Source organism: Panthera uncia, assembly GCF_023721935.1.
Source record: "Panthera uncia isolate 11264 chromosome C1 unlocalized genomic scaffold, Puncia_PCG_1.0 HiC_scaffold_4, whole genome shotgun sequence".
Classification (NCBI taxonomy): domain Eukaryota; kingdom Metazoa; phylum Chordata; class Mammalia; order Carnivora; family Felidae; genus Panthera; species Panthera uncia.
In genome coordinates this window covers 68,595,580-68,616,518 of record NW_026057585.1, presented here as the reverse complement: position 1 = coordinate 68,616,518, position 20,939 = coordinate 68,595,580, and the positions used below count along the sequence as shown (strand labels likewise).

Below are 20,939 nucleotides of genomic sequence, written 5' to 3'. Positions count from 1 at the left end.
TACAGTCGATTCTCATTATTCATAGTAGTTAATAAAGTCGTCACCACAAATAGTGCATTAGTAAATTGAGCCAATGCATCTACAGGGTTAGATTCCTACCAGTCTCTGGTCACAATTTTTTCGTCAACTGATCAGTCAGATCATGACCTTGTTTTATGTGTTTCTGTTTAAAGACACCTAATTCAGGGGTGCCTGGGTGGCACAGTCGGTTAAGTGTCCCGACTCTTGAGCTCCGCTCGGGTCATGATCTCAGTTTGTGAGTTCAAGCCCCCACATTGGGCTCTGCGCTGATGGTTCAGAGCCTGCTTGGGATTCTGTCTCTCCCTCTCTCTGCCCCACCCCAGCTTGTGCGCACTCTCTCTCTCAAAATAAATAAATAAACTTAAAAAAAAAAAGGTACCTAATTTAAAATATACTGTTGAATCATTAACATTGAACTCATAGCCAACACCACTATAGCTTGTACCTGGATGACATATCATATGTCCTCTGTAAGGCACATCACAGGCTTCTTGTGCTTAGCAACACTAGACAACACTTCAGCATTATTTGATAAATGGCAAAATCATCAACAAAACACAGAAATGCATAAAATGTGACACTAAATAGCCCACAAGAAGAACATGTGTTTATATTATAAGAGGTGAAACAAGAAGGTAGAGTATCCTCTTGTTCAACCTCAGCTGAGAACAAGAGAATGAGGCAGCTCAAAATTTTTACAAATGTCCATGAATGACCACCAAAGTGACACGAGTATTGGTTTGGGGTTACAGATGAATTTTAGTCAGTAGGCAAATTCACAGATATGGAAGCCATGAATAATGAGGATTGACTGTATAAGGAAACTGAGGCTCAGTTAGGTGAGGTCACACAATTAGAGACAGGGAGGGGTTCAAATCCATGATGGCTCTAGGGCCCAAAGCCCAGACAGTTAACTCTTGCTGTTCTGCACTCATTTATTCATTTAATCATCCAGGAGATGTTCACTAACAACTTCATATGTGCTGGGCTCTGGGGATGTAGATGGAGGTGACATGGCCCCGATTCTTCTTGAGTGGGAAGAGAAAGCCATGTGGATAATCAGTGCAGGTGGAGGAACAGCTAGGTCCCCAGGGGATGTAAGTTGCGTCAACCCGGGGTTTATTTCCTTTCTTGTAGGTGACAGTGTTGTCAATGGTTCTGCCAGGCCTTGCACTGAGTTGTTGTGGGACTATGGACTTGTCCTTTCTCCCTCCACAATCTCTTTCCCTCCTATTTCACCTCTAGTCCTCCTTCCCAGCCTCTGCTGTTTCTCTCTTCCTGCAGGAGCCTGCCAGCAGATTTTAGGGTCCTCAGCACCACCCTATACAGCCTCACACCTACCTACTCCCCCTCTAGCCTCTTCTCTTGCTATCCTCAGTCTTAGAAAATGGACCTTTCTCCCATCAACTTCTAGCCACTACACCCATAAACCCACTTTGCTCTTGGCCTTCTTCCTCAAGTCCCAGACCAAGGCCTCTTCCTCTGCTCTTTCTGGATGTCAGCTCTTCCTGCCTTCTCAGAGATTCTATCAATATAGACAGTCTGCTTGGTGGTTAAGATACAGACTCTGGCACCAGGCTGACTAGGGTTGAATCCTGGCTCTGCCACTTATGAGCTGTGTGATCATGGCAAGTGCCTAACCTTCCTGTGCCTCTGTTTCCCCGTATTTAAAAAGGGGATAAAAGAGAATCTATCTCATAGAATGGTTGTGAAGAGGGGAAAAAAGACTATATATGTAATGCATTTAAAACACAATCTATACAACTATTAGTGTCATCAGCCCTCCTCTCTCCCCTGTTTCTTCACTGCCTCTTCCCATTATAAAAAAACAAAACAAAGTGTCAACTATATTCAAATTTTTAAAAAAATTTTAAAAGTCCACTTCATCCAACTCATACCCCCTCTGGTGATGATTCTTCCCACTCTGACCTCCCACTCTGTGGTCATTCTCATTTGTCCCAGAGTGGTGAGAAAATCTTATTTTAAAACTCTATATAACTATTCTGTTATACAGACCAGGACACAGAGGCTTGAAACTGAGTCTAAGAAGGGGCGCCTGGGTGGCTCAGTAGGTCAAGTGTCTACCTCTTGATTTCGGCTCAGATCATGGTCTCACAGTATTAAGCCCCGTGTCTGGCTCTGCGCTGATAGCATGGAACCTACCTGTGATTCTCTCTTTGCTCCTCTCCCATGCTTTCCCTCTCCCTCTCTCTCTCTCAAGATACATTTTAAAAATAAAAAGAAAAATAAACGAGTCTAAGAAATGCCCCTGGGCTTGCACAGCTAAGAAGCAGTAGAACCAGCATTGGAGTACCTGGTCTGAGTGATTCCAAGGCCAGAACTTCCCCAGCACCTCAATGTCGGGCGGCAGCATTAGAGTGGAAAGTAGGACCAGCAGCGGAAAGAGGCAGGCAGGAGTTCAAATTAAACCCTGAGGGATTTTTGTAGAACGGGATTGCTGAGCCTTCAAATTGGGGTGATGTTTTTGTGGGACCACGGTGCCACCTGCTGGCAGAAAAGAAAAGGGTGCTTAACGCAGATTGCTTAGAATACTGGATCGCAGCGGAGGGCGGGGGAGCAAGAGAAAGGATGGGAAGGGAGCCGAGTAAGGAGGAAAGAAGGGAGGAGAAAGATGGGGAAACTGAGATTTTGCAGAGGGAAAAGGACTAGGAGTCATTTGCTGCTCAGAAGAGGGGACAGAAGCTACTAAACCTTGGCCATTTCCTTGAAAGTATAGATGTGCTTGAGTGTGTGTGTGTGTGAGAAACAGAGACAAAGAAACACAGAGAGACTTTAAGAATGTACCTCAGATGTTGCTTTGTTGTTTCTTAGTTGCTGGGATCCGTCCACACATAGGTCAGAGTATGTGTGTTTGCATGTGTTTGTGTGCACGTTCACGAGAGCTAGTAGGTGTTTATGTACATATCTCTGTGTGTGTATACAAATGGCAGCTTGGGCAGAGGTGTGCGTGCCTGTGAGCACACAGGGTGTATGAATGTATCAGCAGATGAGGGCTAAGAAGCATATGTGCCCGGTGGTGGTGGAGGGCACCCAGAAATTCTGTGAGCTGCTTGTTTACCCTCAGATTTCTCTTCCTTCTTCAGATCAGGAAAGGTGTTGCTGCGGTTGGTGTTGCCAGGCCGACGAGGCCCGCTGCTCCAGTGGCTGTGGGGACAGATCTCCAGGCAGCAGGGGGCAGCAGGGCAAGAGGAGGCTGAGTGACTGCTGGGTGGGGCAGACGGGAAGGCAAGCAGAGGAGGAGGCCTTGAAAAGCCCTGCCCCGCCTACAGGTGAGCAGTGGTGTGTGAGAGCCAGCCCCTTCTCACTGCCTGCCCACTCAAGTGGCAATTCCCTGGAGTTGCCTGTCCCCTCTGGAGCCTCAGCAGATTCTTCTTTCAGAACTCACTACCAAGAGCCCTGAACAGGTGATGGTATAGGATAGGGATTATCCTATAAAGTGAAATCAACCTGTAAACAGGTTTGGGAAGCTGGGAGGCCAATGGAGAGGGTCCGGAAAGAGTCTAGGGCTGGGTTGGGAGAGAGGTCCAGGACATAGTGGTGCCAAGGAAGGGCATGAAGTAATCTGTAGTGTGGGGGCTAGGTTTGGGGCGCCAGCGGGGAAACCTGGGGTGTTAGTATCTCAGAATGTCAGGTGCTGGTAGAGGTCTGGGGCAGTACAAAGAGGTAGGGGTGTCAGGAGGATTTGGGAAAAGTCCTGAGGTGTCAGAGTCTAGATTCAGGGGAATTTTGGTGATTTATGGGTCCTGGATGCTGGAGTCTGCTATGTCAGGGTCCAAATGGCAGAGCCAGTCCAGGGGCCAGTGGAGGCACGTGGCACTAATTCCTAACTCACCCTTGTCTGCCTCTCAGGAGCCACCATGCAGTGCTTCAGCTTCATTAAAACCATGATGACCCTCTTCAATTTCCTCATCTTTGTAAGTATGGGGGTTGTGGGCTCTTCGGGGCTCCCTATAAGAGTGGGTCACAACCTAAGCAGAGCCCAAGCTGGGAAATAGGACACTGCTGTGTCCAGACTCTGTGGTGCAAATTTCCCATTATGATAGGGTGCAGAATTCTCCCCAAATGCCAAGTCCTGGTCTCAGGAGCAGCCTGGCTGCTACACAAGTTGGGGAGGAGAAGCGTAGGAGAAGGTCCTCCCTTCCAGGAAGCTTCAGCCCAGATTTAGCGCAGGGCAGTGTAGGCTAACAGGAGCGATTGTCCCCTTTTATAGGGACTGGGGGCCCAGTGAGAGGGAGAGGTTTGCCCAAGCTTACCTAGTGATCAAGGAAATTCAGTGGCCTCTGTAGGACAGGCAGCTGAAAGGAGAAATGCCTGAAGACCTCAGAGCAGAGAGTCGGCCTCAAGCAGCCTTTATTCATTCAACAAACCTCAAGCAGCCTTTATTCATTCAACAAACATTTATGTGCTAAGACTGTGCTAAGTGCTGGGGTGAAAGGTGAGCAAGCCCTTTCTCTGCCCTTGAGGATCTCAGATCCAGCAAAGCAGATAGGCAGACGGTGGCAACGTACTGTGTCTGGCCTTAGCAGAGGGGCTATGGGAGCCCACAGGAGGGGCCTGAACCCTGGTCAGAGAAGACTATCTGGAGGAAATAGGTGAGGCTGGGAATTTGCACTGGGTGAGGAGGTTGTAAAGCATGCAAAAAGACCCAGAGGCAATGAAATTGGATATTGTTCAGAAAACCAGGAACAGATTGTATAGGGCATGTTTGAGGAAGCTGAGTAATGAGGCATGAACCCTGGAGATGGTGGTGGAGATGGGGAGAGATGGACAAAGACAAAGGCCTCAGATGGTGGCCAAGGGGCAGAAGGGGGGCAAGGCAGACAGAGGTTTTGGAGGTAATGTCTGTGGTTCTGGTATGAGCAACCTGGGGGATGTCCCACAGGCAGCTGCATACCCAATAGGGCTGCAGCTCTGGTTGGAGCTGGACATGGATATTTGGAAGTCATGTGACCACAAATGGTCAGTGAAGCCACTGAGTGGGTAAGAGCACTCAGGCAGAGTGACCTCTGAGAAACCCAACTTACAAGGATTATGTGGAGAAACGGCCACCAGGAAGCAGATAGAGAAAGAGCAGTGGAAAGAAATCAAGGAGAGCACAATCTCAGAGAGATCAGAAGGGCATGGCACATGAAGTGTCCACCAGATTTAGCACAGCATGGCACCACAGACCTTGGAGCCACACTAGAGTGGCTTAGAGTCAGTGAAAAGTGAGGAAGTAGAGACAGGAAGTGTAGATGGATTTTTGGAGAAATTGGGCTAGAGGTGAATAACCTGACTCCAATATGGTCCATGCCTTGGGCTTCTTTTAGCTTCAGGGCACTAGCCTTTATCCATATATCTGGAGAAGGCAAAGGGATCCCAGCAATATGGAGATAGTAGGGGCTCCGGTCCGAGGGGGTTAAAGGCAAATCCGGTTTGGTTTCTGGCCTCTGTTGGTCAGGCTTTGCCAGGCTGGGCAGGGCAGGGCAGGTCTCAACCTCCTTGAAATTTGACCCTTGTAGGCTGGGAGCCCAGCTCTCTGTCCTTGGGCAAACATGCCTGGGATCCAGCCACAATCTGCCACCTGGTTCTAGCCTCAGTTTCTATAGCTGGGCACCAAGGTGATGTCAGGCTGATTCATCTGCTAATACTCTGGATCAGGATGGCTTTGCTCTAAGAGGTGTGGCGTCTGGACAGTGTACCTCCTGCCCAGTCTGGGCCTCAGAATCCCCTGAGGTTTGGGGTTGAGCAAGAGAGAGCCTCTAAAAGAAACCCTGGCTGTACTCCCCCTCTGGTGCCTCAGTTTTCCTGTGAGGCAAAGAGAGGTCTAGGTTAGATGAAGGGCAGGCCTGGAGTTTGATCCTGGAGAGGGGCCAAATGGGGCCTCAAGGTAGGTGTCCCTTCTCCCAGAGTCCCTCTCCAAGGTTGGAAGCAGGTATAAACCTCAGCCCCACCTCTGTTGCCATGGTGACTGTTGAGCCTGCTCAAGCTACAACCCCACTGTTTCACCTATCAGAAGACAGAGGCGTTTCACTCTGCAAGGAAATGGGGTGGGGGGGGGCGGGGATACCCTGCTGCCCTCACCTGCTTGTTTTCACTCCTAGCTATGTGGCTTGACCCTGACAGCAGTGAGGAAAAGTCTTGCCCTTCTCCCATCCTGTAGATATTTCTGAATCCCTGATCCCATTTATATCTGCATAGGTGCTGGCTATGGGTGGCCCAGCTCCCATTTTTCTGGCTCTACAGAATATTTTCCTCCGTGCAGGATGAGTTTTTAAGACTCCTTAGCCAATAAAGGGAGAAACTTTCTCATTTCCCATCTTCCTGACTCAGCTGCGTGGTAAGGAGCTGCTTGCCCACACTGTTTTACGGTCTGCCTCTCTGTCCCCAGCTGTGTGGCGTTGCCCTGTTGGCAGTGGGCATCTGGGTGTCCGTCGATGGGTCATCCTTCCTGAAGATCTTCGGGCCGCTGTCATCCAGTGCCATGCAGTTTGTCAACGTGGGCTACTTCCTCATCGCAGCTGGTGCTGTGCTCTTTGCTCTTGGTTTCCTAGGCTGCTACGGTGCTCAGACTGAGAACAAGTGTGCCCTCATGATGGTGTGTCAAACCCAGCTCCATAGGCCCATAACCGAGACCCGGGGCCCCCTCACCCTTGACACCAGGCTCTGGGGATCCCCAAACCGTGCTCTGGACTCCAGAGGCCTCAGCAGAGGGGGCAACTGCCTTGTTTTAATGGGTGGTGGGTTACAATAAGTGAGGCAGGAGGGACTGTCTCTAAAATTCAGACCTCTGTTCCCCATTCAGTTCTTCTTGATCCTCCTCATCATCTTCATCGCTGAGGTTGCAGCTGCTGTGGTTGCCTTGGTGTATACCACCATGGTGAGGAGTGGGGATGGGGCAAGGGGGAAAGATCGGGAAAAACCCTGCAAGTGGGCTGTGGCCTGTGAATGGCCACCTTCCCTACCAGGCCCTAAGCATTGACCTGGCCCATCCAGGCTGAGCACTTCCTGACGTTGCTGGTAGTGCCTACCATCAAGAAAGACTATGGTTCTCAGAAGGACTTCACCCAAGTGTGGAACACCACCATGGCAGGGGTAAGGTGGGCTGGGGGAGATTTTGGAGTGGGGAGAAAAAACGAGGCCCCACTGACCACCCTTCCCTCCTCATTTCCAGCTCAAGTGCTGTGGCTTTAACAACTACACGGATTTTGAGGGCTCTCCCTACTTCATGAAGAACCATACCTTTCCCCCATACTGTTGCCTTGACGATGGCAATGGCACAGCCACAGAACCCTGCACCAAGGAGAAGGCTGATGACAACATTGTACAGGTGTGATATGGAAGGTTGGGGGCTGCTTTAATGTCCTCAAAGTGCTGAATGAGGGAGGGGTGCAGCTGCTGACTATAGCCCCTCTCTTCCCTCCCCCAAGGGCTGCTTCAATCAGCTTCTGTATGACATCCGAACCAACGCAGTCACTGTGGGTGCTGTGGCAGCTGGAATTGGGGGCTTGGAGGTAAGGGGCATGAGGAGGTTGGGGCAGGATATCCCCACTGGATCAGGGTGCTTGACCCATCTTGGAGGCCTTGCAGGAGACAGACTTCTAACAGAGCTTCATGTAGAGTGTCTGGGAGGCAGGAGACTGAAGCGTAAGGACCCTGATCATATCCCTCATCTCTACCTATTCCTTTCCCACCAGCTGTCAGCCATGATCGTGTCCATGTATCTGTACTGCAATTTGAAGTAAGTCTGCTTCTGCCTCCGCCACTGCTGCTGCCACATAAGAACTGGGAAGAGGCATCCTGGCACTGTCAAGCGGCAGTGCTTGGGCTGAGGACAGGATCTAACAGTTTCATTTGGGCCAGAGTGGGCCCAGCCTTGCTGCTCTGGACTTGGGGCCAAATAGGGGACCACCCCCTTCCAGCTGTGCCTGAGTTTTCCTTTCAATGGTGGGGTTGGGGTCAGAACCTCTAAGGCAGTCAGTTCTCCTGCCCATACTTCCAGTCTGTCCCTTAAACCCTTGACACCCTTTCAAGCCAACGGGGCTCTCAGTGATCCCAGCAGCCCCGCTGCAGGATGAGAGAAAGGCACCCTAAAACATGGGCACATGCAAAATCAGCAGTCACCAGGCGGATGTGTAGAAGGCTCTTCAGAACTCATAACCCAATTAAAATGTCTCTGTTTGGAACTCTTTTCGCGTATCCTTGGAGAGGCAGGCCCATCTTGCCTCACTTGGCCTCAGATTCCTATGGGGCTGGTGACTCAGAAGGCCCCTGGAAAGGTCACAAGGGTGGAGGTAGATGCCTATTTTCCCCGTTCATTTGGATTCCAGGCCTGGGAGGGAGCCTAACAGGGATGACCAAGAGGGCACTCGGGGAGGAACTGGGGGCTGGGCCAGTCTGCCTTCCCATAATGTCGGAGGACTTTGGCCTGAAACTACCCCCTCCTGGGTGGGGGCAGTGGACTGGAAAGCTATGAAAATAACAAGCCTGTGCCCAGGTGGGGGTGGAGAGACAAGAAATACTGCCAAGGCAATGGGAGGGTCACTTCTTAGGCTCTGGAATCCCTCCAGAAGCCCCCATCAGAGGATCCAAGCTGCCTACCCTTCTCACTCAGGCAAAGCCCATACCTGTCCTTGCCTTGGGGATTTTAGAAAGAACTTTGTTTATTTTGGTCTTGGCTTGCCTCTGGGACTCTACAGATCTGATCTCTTAATCTTAACCACCCCCAAGCTCTAGAAACTGTGCCTAGAAAGGCCAAGTGACTTGTTCCACGTCCACAACCTTCCCTGAAGGGCTGAGCCTTGACTTGGGCCCAGACTGTCTGACTCCAGAGTCTGGTGGGGTCCTGGCTGATGTGGAGTCCAATTTACCTGAAGGCCAGAATATCCCAGACATAGATCTGATTGCTGCTGAACCAGGACGGACAACACTAAGGAGGGAGGCTACAGCCAGCAAAACCCAGACTAGCAAACCAGTCCTCCTTACTCCCTACCTGGTTTTCCTAGGGCAGTCCAGAACTATTACCCCTTGCTGAGCCCACGAAGGAACAGCAACCTGGACAGAACCACACAGTGCCTGAGAGCTAGTCCCAGGTCCAGATCAGGAGCCTGCTGGGGGGCTGGGCAGGGAGAGCAACTAGTCCCTCTCCCCACCTTCACAACCTTACCATCTCTCACACACCACCCTTCCCCAGGTACCTACATGGAGGCTGCAGGGGATTTGTTTGCCCAGGGCGGGCCTCCACCACCTCGTGAGCTAACTGCTCCTCAACTTGACTGTTGTGGCACCTCAAGCACTATCTCTAGCTCCAGCAAACACTGAAGGCGTCAGGGTGGCGAGAAATGTCGGAGCACCTGTGCCATGGTGGAGGGAGTGGTAGAGCTGATAAAAGGGCAGGAGTTCTAGTCAGTTCCTGCCTCCCTGGCCAAGGCTCTACATAAGGCACTCACCACTTACCTTGAACAGACTCTGCAGGCTGACCCATCTCAAGAGGTGTGGTCTACACTAGATCCCTTAAATGTCCTGCCACCTGCCTTAGACTTTCTTATCCACTCCTTCTAGACAGTCCTATCCATTTCCTGGTGCTTCTATGACTAAGTTAGATCTTTCTAACTTCTTTGGATCACTGGCTAGGTGAGAATCTGATGAAAATGATGGCTTTTCAGGCTATCTGGGTGGCTCAGTTGGTTGAATATCCGACTTCGGCTCAGATCATGATCTCACAGTTTGTAAGTTTGAGCCCCACATCAGGTTTGCTGCTGTCAGCTCAGAGCTGCTTCAGTTCTTTTATTCCCCCCTATCTACCTCTCCCTTGCTCATGCTTTCTCAAAGATAAACATTAAAAAATAAGAAGAAACGGGGGTGCCTGGGTGGCTCAGTTGGTTAAGCATCTGACTTCAGCTCAGGTCATGATTTTATGGTTCATGAGTTCGAGCCCCACATCGGGCTCTGTGCTGACAGCTCAGAGCCTGGAGCCTGCAGCCTGCTTCAGATTCTGTGTCTCCCTCTCTCTGTCCCTCCCCCACTTATGCTCTCTCTCTTTCCCAAAAATAAACATTAAAAACATTAAAAAAAATTTTTTTAAGAAGAAATTGATAGCTTTTCTCCAGAAAAATTTATAGATATGGAATCTGCTTACAAAGTACCCAAAGGGGGGCGCCTGGGTGGCTCAGTTTGTTAAGTGTCTGACTTTGGCTCAGGTCATGATCTTGCAGTTCATGAGTCTGAGCCTTACATCAGGCACTCTGCTATCAATGCAGAGCCTGCTTATGATACTCTGTCTCCATCTCTCTCTGCCCCTCTCCCACTTGCTTGCTCTCGCTCTCTCTCAAAAATAAACAAACATTAAAGGGTGCCTGGGTGGCTCAGTTAGTTAAATGTCCGATTTCAGCTCAGGTCATGATCTTGCGGTTCATGGGTTTGAGCCCCGTGTCGGGCTCTGTGCTGACAGCTCAGTGCCTGGAGCCTGTTTCAGATTCTATGTCTCCCTCTCCCTCTGCCCCTCCCCTGCTCATGCGCTCTCTCTCTCTCTCTCAAAAATAAATAAAACATAAAAAAATTTAAAATAATAAACATTAAAAAAAAAAAGTACCCTAAGGACCACAGATCCTTGTTCCTACAACTCCATCTTCAGCCCAGTCATAGCCTCCTGAATGATGCCACCCCAGTTCTGTTTCACTCACTTCCTTTCCAACCCCCTTAGACTCACCTGCTCTCCCATCACCTCCCCTAACGCCAAGTATCCCTTTTGCTCTGTTGCTTCATCTCTGGAGACCGGTACCTAAACAGACAAGCTAGGCAGGTTAACTGCCTGATGGGAAGAGGCTTGGGGTGGCTTCTGTAAGCTCAGCCCCAAGTACAGTGAGGCTAAGGTCAGGCTCAGCTGTCCTAAGGTGGAGCTTAGGGAAAAACCTTGGTGTTTGAGACTGGGGCATCCCCTGGTGGCCAAATGGTGCCAAATGGAAGCTAAACTCCGTGGAGGACAGTAAGGAAAACTCATTATCCATCATGACCATTCTCTCTCCTACCCATCTCTCTCTCTTCCCCCCCCCGCCCCCCCCCCCCACAGTCACACCATCATAAAACACATCCCCAGAGGTTTTCTTTTTTAATCAATGACCACCTTATCCAGCTTTGGAAACCTGGACAAAGAGGAGGCTGAGAAGAGGCCTGGTTCAGTGTCTGAGGGTCTCTGAGTGAGTCTGCATCAGCAGGTGGGCCCCAGAGGGCCTGTCCATGGGTTGGGCACAGCAGTTTCCTGAGTAAGAGCCAGCCCCACCCTCAGGGCAGCACCCAGCCAAGAAAGGAATCAAGGCCCTCCAGGCTTCAGCCTTTTCCCAAGGTCCTCAGGACAGTCAATAAATAGGTTAGATTCTGAGCCAGGCTTGGGAGGAGGGAGTGTGCAAAGGGCAGGATCAGCTGCCCAGGGACCCCGATGATTCCCAGGTACTATCCTGCCCCTTCCCACAAGGAAGTAAATAAATAGACCTCCAACTCAAGAACAGGGGCGTTGGAGCAGGGGAAGCCTCCCCTTGAGTTAGTAATTAAGTCTCATGTTAAAAACAAACCAGCCCCAATCCCTGCCAGTGTCTACAAAATCCTACAGGATGGGGTGAAGGGCTAGCCTGCCTGGGGGTACACAGTACCCAGCCCTGCAGGGTCCTGGAAGAGGTCTCATGTCTGTTCTGCAGCTCCTGGGGCTCCCTCTTCCTTTGGGGGTGGCTCCAGGAAAATTGGGATGATGGATGGTGGCTTCTTCACCCTGGAAAGATAATTTGAAAATGTATAGGGAAAAGGTAATTAGCTATGCCTGCTAATCCCACTAGACTCTCATGTCCCAGGGCAGAAAAGAGTCACTCACGAGTAGGGGGAGGCTGGGACGCCCACCACCAGGAAGTGATTCTTCTTCCGAAACAATCTCCACAGGCCCTGGTGGTTGCCACGCACATCCAGGTCCCAGATATGGAGGCACTGGTAGGAGTGGGACAGAGTGAGAGGCAAGGGTCAGAGAGCTGTGGGGAGGGGCCACTGAGGACCCTTGGCTCAGCCTCCAGCCCCTCAACAGTCTCAATTTGTAAGAGGTAGCATCTTCTAGAATATGGAATTGGACAAAGGGTTTGAAAGAGGGGTTCCCAGAGGATGTAGAGAAGGTTCTGAGGTAGAAGATTCCAGAACAAAGGCTCCCTGTATCTGGTGGGGAGGAGTAAGCCTGGGGTGGGTATGTTAGTGGGGCACCTTGGCAAGCTGGGTCCAGGTGATAAAGTCATCATCTTTCTCCATTCGGATGAAGGCCACATAGGTGTGGCCCTCTGTGTCTGGCAGGAAAGAGTCTTCACAAGGGTTCTTGCTGTGGTCCAGAACCTCAGCTTCGCTGCAGCAGAGGGTAGGGGAGAAAGGCCACGACAGAGCCTGCTTCATGGGTGTGTTTTACAAGGCCCTGTGCTTAGTTTAAAGCTCTGCTCTTGCTGTCTTGAAATTCTTAATTTTTCAACAAGGTGTCCTGCTTTTCATTTTGCAGCAGGACCCAAAAATAATGGGGCCAAGACCCCCAGTATTTGCCTCCTCACTCCCTGCCATATATCCCTACTGCCATAGGCCATACCTGAGCAGCCTGTGAATTTCTGCTTCATAAGCTTCCTTCTTCAGACTGAAGGAGAAGGAAAAATGGGTCAGGGGAAGGGGTAACCCCTCAGGTTCCAGGGGCAAGGCAAGGGATTACATGGGAATTGGGTGGCAGCAAGCCTGGGGTAAACAGCAGGCCCCAGGGTTGGAGGGGAATATTGGGGATTGGTCATCAAGGCTCCTAGATATCCTCCCCTCTGCTCTGTCCCCATCCCTGACCTGTCCACGTTCCTGAGCTGGACACCTGGAACCGTGTTGAACTTGTGCTTCTTGAAGTAGGCCTCCTAAAGTGGGTGTGAGGGTGAACATCAGGGCATTACACTGTCAGGCCCACACCCGCCCATTGACCCACCACGTAGCCACAAGGCCCACAGATGAAGTCCTGGACCCACAGAGGTCCCCCTAATTTCCCTCTATCTTCCCTATCCTCCTCTTTGTAGCATCCTTGGCCGGCTCTCATAGCCTTTTTTTTTTTTTTTTTAAGTTTATTTATTTATTTTGAGAGAGAGAAAGACTGTGAACAGGGGAGGGGCAGAGAGAGAGGGAGAATCTCAAGCAGGCTCTGCACTGTGAGTGCAGAGCCCAATGCAGGGCTCAAAGAAACTGTGAGATCATGACTTGAGCCAAAATCAAGAGTCAGATGCTTAACTGATGGAGCCACCCAGGCGCTCCTGCTCTTACTAGCTTTAATTTCAGCTCCCCCATTGCTAGAGACCTCATGCCCACACCAGCAGCTCATGCTCCTGACCCCTGGGTTAGTCCCTATTCCCAGTGGTTCTCCCCGGGTCTGCTGTTGTAGAGCCACAGAAGCCAGAAGCAGGCCCTGTGGGGACCAGAGGGCAAAAGGCCAGGCTGAGCTGAAACGGAGGAAAGTGCTAAGACCAAGTTACTGAAAGTGTCAATGCCTGCCCCTCTCTGGGAGATGAGCAGGGTCTTGTATAAGCCAATCTTTCAGGGTCCTTCTGGAATCTAGGAGGTTCTAAGCTGACCATATGTTCCTTTGGGCTGGCCTGTCTCAATGCATACTCTTGCTTAACCCTAACCCTTTGGACACAGCCATGTAAAGCATGGAGGCCTGGGGACCTCCCTGTTCACTTTGAGCTGAGGCTTGGGCCCCTCCACTTGCAAGGACAGGAGAGGGCAAAGCTTCCAGGGCTGCATAAGCGCCTGGTGGCAGAAATCCCCTCCCCACACCCACAATCGGGTGCTAAGAATAGTAATAATAAAAAATATACGAGCTAACCCTTATATAATGCTTGCAGTTCAAAGCATTTTACATATATTAACTCATTTAAGCCTCGTAACCTGGAACCCTTGTGATAGGTAGTATCTTTATCCTCATTTTACAAATAAGGAAACTGAGGCCAATGAAGATAAGGAATTTTCCCCAAAGTTAATAAGTGGCAGAGCTGGGACTGCTCTAGAGTCCATGTTCTTGCTCTATCTACTATTCTGTGCCCACCTCCACAATATCCCTGCCTCCCACTCACATGGAAGTAGCCATTCATGTTGAGGCCAACAATGCCGAAGTGGTAGGATCTGGAAACATCAGGGATGATGCACTCTCGGCCTCGGCGTTGTTCAGGCATCCGCATCCACATGTCCCAGTCCCAGAGCTGGGGGCATGGAAGATTATAATGGTTAAGAGGTTTGGAGCTGGGAGGGGACTCCAGCCCACTCACCCTACCCTGCCAGGGCACCTTTTCCGGTGTGGGCCACTTGGGCTCAAGCTCCTCCTTATACAGGGACTTCCTGAGCACCCAGCCCAGGCCAGGCATGGTCTCCACACGGTACAGCAGTGCTGGGTCCTCAGCTGTGTGTTCATATCCCTGGGGACAGGGGTGTCATGGTGGGAGGTATCAGCTTGGTGCTTGTGCTGTACCAACACCCCAGTGGACCCCTGGCCACTTGGCTTACCTGGTCGTTCCAGGCAGAGATACAGTACAGGCTGTCATCCTCTTCTAGTAGGTGGATGGACTGGCTCAGGAAACTGAGACAGGCAGGGTCCAAGGGTTCAGGGAAGGACAAGGACAAACCCAGTCACACAGTGATGCTGGAGGAGCTAGAGATGGGACTCAGGAGTCATGCCTGCTTGTCCCTTTCCCCAAATCCCCACTGTCTCTACCCATCCTTCTACTCTCTACTCCAACCCCAACACCTGCTGTCCTACCTTTGCAGGCTTTCCCCCCACTTTTAAGCTTATTTCCCTCAGAAAGCTCTCCCAGACACCCCACTGTCTTCTTCCCTGGAGACCCAGTTAAGCAAAGAGGCCCAAGGAAGCCTATAGGAGCTGAGTGGAGAGGTACTTATGGAAGGGCACTCCCCTCACCTGAAAAAGTCCACAGCAATGTCCAGGTCCTCTTCCAGAACCACGGCAAACCTGGCTTCCTGCAGGGGGAGGGGGACAGCATGACCCCAAGGGGGCCTTTCCCATCCTGTGCCTCCTCCACCCCCATCTTATTTCTCAAGCAGCACTACCCCTGTTTTCCAGATCAGGAAGCTGAGGTCCAGAGAGGAGAAGAGCTTGCTATATAATAAGACCAGACCTTATACCCATGTTTCTCCTCCCTAGGTCCAAGGACTTTGTCCTTACTACTCACCGGAAACAGGTTGAAAGTGGCAGTGAGGCTGGCTTTGTAGTGCTGGGTGGGGAGCGGAAAGAGGGCACGTGAGCTTTGGGGTGGATGGCAGGGTCAGGTGTCTGCCCCTTCCATCCTTGCCTAGGCAGTACCTGAGACACACGGGCATTCTTGATGCTGATAGGAGTGTGCTGGATGCCCCTTAGACCAAACAGGGCCACCACATCCATTGGCTCCTAGAAGGCATGGCCACTGGTCACCATGTGAGCCACCTCCCCCTGCCCACCTTGCAGGCTCCACCATGCCAAACCATTCACATTTCACAGCCCTTGCCTCGGCCGTCTCTTGTGATCATTGCTACTCAGCACCCACGGCCCTGAGCTCTGCTCTTCCCATAGCCCCCAAACCCCACTCACCTCATAGTAGCCATCGATGAAAACCGTTATCATCTGGGGAGACACCCCCTGGGCTGAGAGTAGAGAGCGCAGCATCCTGGGGAGCCCAGGGATGGGTTAGGTCTCTGTCACCCAACTCTGGGTTCCCCTGTGCTTATAGATGGGTCCACATCCCCCTGTTCACCCACATGGGTGAATGGGCCTAGAATCTGTTGCCTTTCTGCCCACCTCAAGAGTTCCTCCTGCAGGCAGATAAGCTTGAGGGTCCCACTTGCTAAGCACCCTCCTGTTCAGTGCTGGATACAGCCCACTCCCAGGCTCACCTGTACAAGTAATTGGGCCGGTTCCCTGCAATCACAGCCACAGGCACATTAAGGACCTTGTTGTCTGGGAGCTGAGGGAGAAACAGCTTTTAGTTCTTGCCTCACTCCCTCTTCACATTGGGATGCCCACCTAGGGAAGAGTTCTTTGGGGAGAAGGCGACTCCAGAGTAGAGAGGGAAAAGGCAGAGGGTCTCCCTGTCCTGGCCCTCCCATACACTCAACCCACATCCAACTCCAGGCCTTTGTTCACATGGCCTACTCTTCCCCCCAACAGGATGCCCCCCCGTCTTTCAGAGCTCAGCACAGATCCTCAGGTCCTGGTTCCCTCTCAGACTGAGGTAGGGAAAGCCCAACCTGGCTCTTTCCTAGGGCCTCTGGCCAAGTTGAGAAGGAGTCCAAGCCTCACTGTCTAAGGCTGCACTCACTGGGTCAGGGCTGAACTCGATGGGTGTGGGGTCCTTGCAGCTGCACACACTCCCATAGCCTTCAACTTTGCTGCAGAAGCGCCGGCGGCGACGGTTCAGCTCTGTGTCTGCCCAGTGGCACTCAGCCTCTGAGGGAGGGATGGGGTCAACAGGATGAGGCATGTAGGGGCAGAAGACCAGTGTGGTTTACAAAACCCCAGGCACTCAGTCAAGAGAATAAAGCTCCATTAAGAGGACCCAAATCCCCACCTCCAGCCCAGGCACTGCCCTGGAGCCCAGACCCCACTAACCCCACCTTCAGCTGAGCTCAGCGGCACATCTGTCTTCAGCAGGACTGGGTCCCCCCAGGAGGAGAGGGCAGGTGACTTAGAATGTTTCTCCCCAAGGACAGGACCTAGCAGGGGGCAGGAATGAGGGGCAATGGGGGCCCAGGCTCCAGTTTGAAAGCTTCTTCCCAACTCTCTGCCCACTTTCATCCAGCCCACCACTTCTGGCTCTTATTTGCCCCCAACCCCACCCCATCTCTTGGTGTTCTGTTCCTTCCAGACCCGTGATACTTTAGGGTGGATGGCCCATGGTGCCGGTACCTCCTTTCCGTCCCACGAAGGCCCAAGTGTCCCTCCAGCCCAGGGCAGGGCCAGCCTGACTGCCCAGGCTCCTCAGCAGAGCCTTGGCCGTGTCCTTGAGGTGGAAGGAGCCCTCGTCCTGGGAGACCAGAGAAAGTGGTCAGCCTGCCTGCCATGGTTCTGGGTGACCTGGCTTCATGGAGCACTCGCTATGTGTCAAGCATCACACAAAACCTTTTATTTAAATTAGCTCGTTAAATTATCCCAACAACCCTCTGAGGATAGTAACCACAGTTAAGAAAACTGAAGGTTTACAGAGATTCTGAGAATTATCCAAGACGGCCATGCTAGTAAATCCTTACCACGATCCCATACAATCTGCATCTCTCTGCTCTTTTCCCACCACTCCCCTCCCCTCCCTTAGTTTGCTCCAGCTCCACTGGCATCCCTGCAATTCCTCAAGCATGCTAAGCACCTTCCCACTTCAGGGCCTTTGCACTCGTCAATCTTCTTCTCTAGAACACTCTTCCTCCAGATAGCCACCTGGCCCTCTCCTTACTTCCTCCAGCTTTCTGTTCACATGTCACTTAACAGACACCTTCCCTTTCTAAAATGCATCACCCATTATTCTGTCTTCCCTGCTTCACTATCTTCAGTAAGTTATCATTTCCTGACATCACACGTTTATCTGGCTTTTTTGTTGTTGATCTTGCCCCGCAGAATGTAAGCTCCATAAAGGTTGCTTCTGATTGTAGCTCTAGCACCCAGATCAGTGCCTGGCATGCAGTAGTTGCTCAATAACTATTTGCTAAATAAAAATGACAAGGCTAAGATTGGAACCTGTATTACCTTCCTCCAGAGGTTCTTCCCACTATGCTTTATGAGGGGTATAGAACCCAGGGCCATGAGCAAAGTTGGAATTGGGGGCATTGGGAGAAGGACCAGGGCAGAGTCACTGACCTTGACAGTGCAGATGAGCACTCGGCCAGGTGCCACCATGTTGAGGAACAGCACCATGGCCTCATCCTCATGAGGTGAGTATGTGTCAAACACACGCTTTGCCATCACATGGCCCTGGCAGGGACATACCTCTCATGAGTTAATGTCACCAGCAAGGTGGGCTCAGCTTCAGCCCTCCAGGTCCCCCACCCCTAGAACCTCACCGTGGCCTGGTTGAGAACGATGACATGGATGCCCCGGCCTTGCTCCCGAGCCTCGTCCTCCAGCACCTACAGAGTGGCAGAGACAAAATCCAACTCTTCATGGTGGCATTCAAGGTCTCTCTGTCTTATGGGAATTTAAAAAATCAGCTGCATGAAACCTCTCCTCCTGCCTATGCCTCTGTTAACAGTTCTTTTCTGACCCAGCCTGAATGCCACCTCTTCCAGAAAACCTCCTTAAGTTATCCATTAGAGAGATCAGATCTTTCTAGAACCCTCCTCTCTACGGCTTTCAGACTCTTAGAGCCCTAACATCTCTTCCTCGTGCTGGAGATATTATAATCCATCAGATTAAGCCCCTCGAACTGGGGCCAGCTCTGATTACCTCTAGGTCCCCAATGCCTGGAACTAGGCTGAGGTCAAAGGGACCAGAAAGCAGTTATGGGATAAGTCAATGAATTATCTACCTACTGATACTAACGATCACTTTGCATAATATTCCACTACATGCAACACATTTCACATACTTTTCTTTTAATCCTGACAAGGAGAAATCATTAGTCCCAGCCTTTAGATAAGGAACTGAGGCCTCCAGAGCCACATAGTTTGAAAGTGGCAGAGATGCAGTACCCACTTAGGCAGTGGATCCCAGAGCCACGGACCCACACCCTGAGTAGAATACAATGACTGTACACCCGACACTGGCCCACTTACCGTAGTGCCATCCACAGCTACATATACTTTGCTGCGGCTTGAGTACACCTCCACATCCAGAACCCGTCGGGGACCACTGCCCCTGCGCCGTGACGGCTCTAATCGGCCCAGGGCCTCATCTGTAGAGGTGCAAAGGTCAGGGAGATGGTCTTTCCAGCAGCATCTCATCCCTTGGGATCTGCCTACCATTTCAGCTGTGAGATCCCGGGGGACCCCTCCCCCACCACCACTCCACCTCAACAGCCAATCCCATCCTCAGCCTGGCCCCACCATAGTCTTGTTCTGGCTCCGAGTCTCCATTGGCCTCACTGATTGCTCGACGCGTGTCCAGGATCAACTTGATGTTGACAATGACGGTCACCAGTAGGAAAAGCACTGCCCCTGTCTGAGAGGAGCGGTAGGGATGACTAAAGAGGGGCACCCCCTCCAGATCATTGAGGGTCTTCCTGAAAGGAGGGCCCTGGCTGCAGTGAGGACACAGGGAGATCCTGGGGCCTCTTGTCCCTCTGTCCACCCAGTTCTACTCCCCCCAGCCAGGGTCCAGTTTCACAACCACCTCCTCCTGGGAACCACCCCTGACCCTTCTCTCTTCATCAGGGCCCTTCCTACCCAGAGCTCCTGTATTCTTCCATTTGAGGCCCTGATTTCCTTGGTCCCCTCCACAATTAGTTCCTAGAGATGGAGCCAGTCCCAGAGAACCAAGCTGGGGATCAGAAGACCTGGGTCTTAGCTCTGACTGCCTGACAGGTGTGTGTACCCCTGGGCAAAGCCTTCCTGATTAGACTTCAGGTTTTTGTCAGAAGCCTAGGAGGTTGTACTTGGGTTCTGATTCTAGAACTCTGGGCCCATACCACCACCTCGTAGCGACGTGACACAAAGAGGTTTCCTCTCTAGGAACCTGCCGCCCCTTTCCAGGGTTGGGGGTAGCCAAGGTAAGTCCCAGTGCCAATAGTCTAGGCTAGGGTAAAGCTGGGAGGGAGCCCCTAGGAGGTTTGGTACATTTCTATACCTGACAGAATCTCCGCAGGGCCCGCTGGTTGGTCAGTTTATACTTCCAGGTAAGATACCAGCTCCGTTTCTTCCGAGCCCCAAAGGGCTTGATGAGGGAGCTGGGCTTCCAGTCATCCATGCCGGACTGGGGAGTCACCACTGTCCTGGCCAACCCATGCCTTCAGGAATCTGAGAAGACCAGAGGGTCACATGGAGTAAGGTGTTCCTCCCAAAGTCTGATGCCTTCTAGGGAGACCAGGGAGGACCTCCCAGCAACGCTTCTCTGAAGACATCCACGCTGTGTGACCTGAGAAAAGTGGCTCAACTTCTCTGGAGAGGAAACCTTCAGAGGGGTCAGATCACCTGGAAACTCCCCCTGGGGCTGGGGTAACTGACACAGCTGCTCGGGGACCTTCCCCCCCCCCCCCCCCCCCCGCCCCCCGCGCCGGAGAAGGGGCCAAATAATCGGCTCTCGAGGTTTATCAGCTCCTAAAAGGGCCAAGCTCCAGGTCTTCCTAGTCCTGTTATGGGCAAAGGGCGGAGACAACCCCCTTCCCCAGCCCCCAATCCTCCACCCCCTTGCGCCCTCGCCCTCTCCTATCTGGCCCCATTCTTCTCCTCCCAGGGCTCGGGCCGCCTGAGGACTCGGGAGACCTGCCCCGGCCGCGCCACCCCTCCCGGACTCTTGCCCAGAGGCACTCACGGCTCAGGGGGCCCGGGCCCCACTCGGGCCCCTCTCGGGCCCGCACTGCTCGGCCCGGCGCGCCGCGGCCTCCGCCTCCTCCATGCCGTTCGCGGCCCCGCCCCGGCCCGGCCCGGCCCGCCTCCCCGCTTCCGCCGCCGCCGCCGCGGGGTGAGAGGGCGGCGGGCGGCGCTTAGGGCGGCGGCGACGAGTGTCAGCAGCCCGCGAGTGCCGGGAATACTCAGCAGCCCCTGGCTCGCAACCAGCGGGCGGGGTGGCTGCTGGGGAAGAGCAGATCCCCCCCCCCCCCCCCCCCACTCCCGATGTCTTGGTCCCCAGCATCGCCGATGGCAAACTGGATTAAAGTCGGAGTCCTAGAGCTTTGGACTAGACCACTCGGGATTCCAGGGTCATAGGGCCTACAGGCCTCGGACACAGCTACCTGCTCCCCTTGCTTGGCCAA

The 20,939-nt window shown here is 52.3% G+C and overlaps 2 protein-coding genes across 2 annotated transcripts; one reads left to right on the top strand and one right to left on the bottom strand.

Annotated features, from left to right (window-relative positions):
- Positions 1-3,191: 3,191 nt before the first annotated feature.
- TSPAN1 (tetraspanin 1) lies at positions 3,192-8,205 on the top strand. Its single transcript, XM_049617279.1, has 8 exons — positions 3,192-3,446; positions 3,892-3,956; positions 6,413-6,619; positions 6,827-6,901; positions 7,018-7,116; positions 7,196-7,351; positions 7,452-7,535; positions 7,719-8,205. The coding sequence occupies exons 2-8, from the start codon at positions 3,900-3,902 to the stop codon at positions 7,764-7,766; spliced, it is 726 nt and encodes a 241-aa protein (XP_049473236.1). The 5' UTR covers positions 3,192-3,446; positions 3,892-3,899; the 3' UTR covers positions 7,767-8,205.
- A 2,916-nt stretch (positions 8,206-11,121) lies between these two features.
- POMGNT1 (protein O-linked mannose N-acetylglucosaminyltransferase 1 (beta 1,2-)) lies at positions 11,122-20,600 on the bottom strand. The gene is made up of 22 exons (XM_049617278.1): positions 20,498-20,600; positions 19,814-19,983; positions 19,075-19,189; positions 18,805-18,923; positions 18,094-18,159; positions 17,891-18,004; positions 16,952-17,069; positions 16,660-16,758; positions 16,365-16,492; positions 15,940-16,010; positions 15,638-15,713; positions 15,374-15,457; positions 15,243-15,284; positions 14,972-15,030; positions 14,560-14,632; positions 14,343-14,471; positions 14,133-14,258; positions 12,862-12,926; positions 12,623-12,667; positions 12,256-12,391; positions 11,882-11,991; positions 11,122-11,782 (listed from the first exon to the last, which is right to left on the bottom strand). The coding sequence occupies exons 2-22, from the start codon at positions 19,931-19,933 to the stop codon at positions 11,695-11,697; spliced, it is 1,983 nt and encodes a 660-aa protein (XP_049473235.1). The 5' UTR covers positions 19,934-19,983; positions 20,498-20,600; the 3' UTR covers positions 11,122-11,694.
- Between the last annotated feature and the right edge of the window lie 339 nt (positions 20,601-20,939).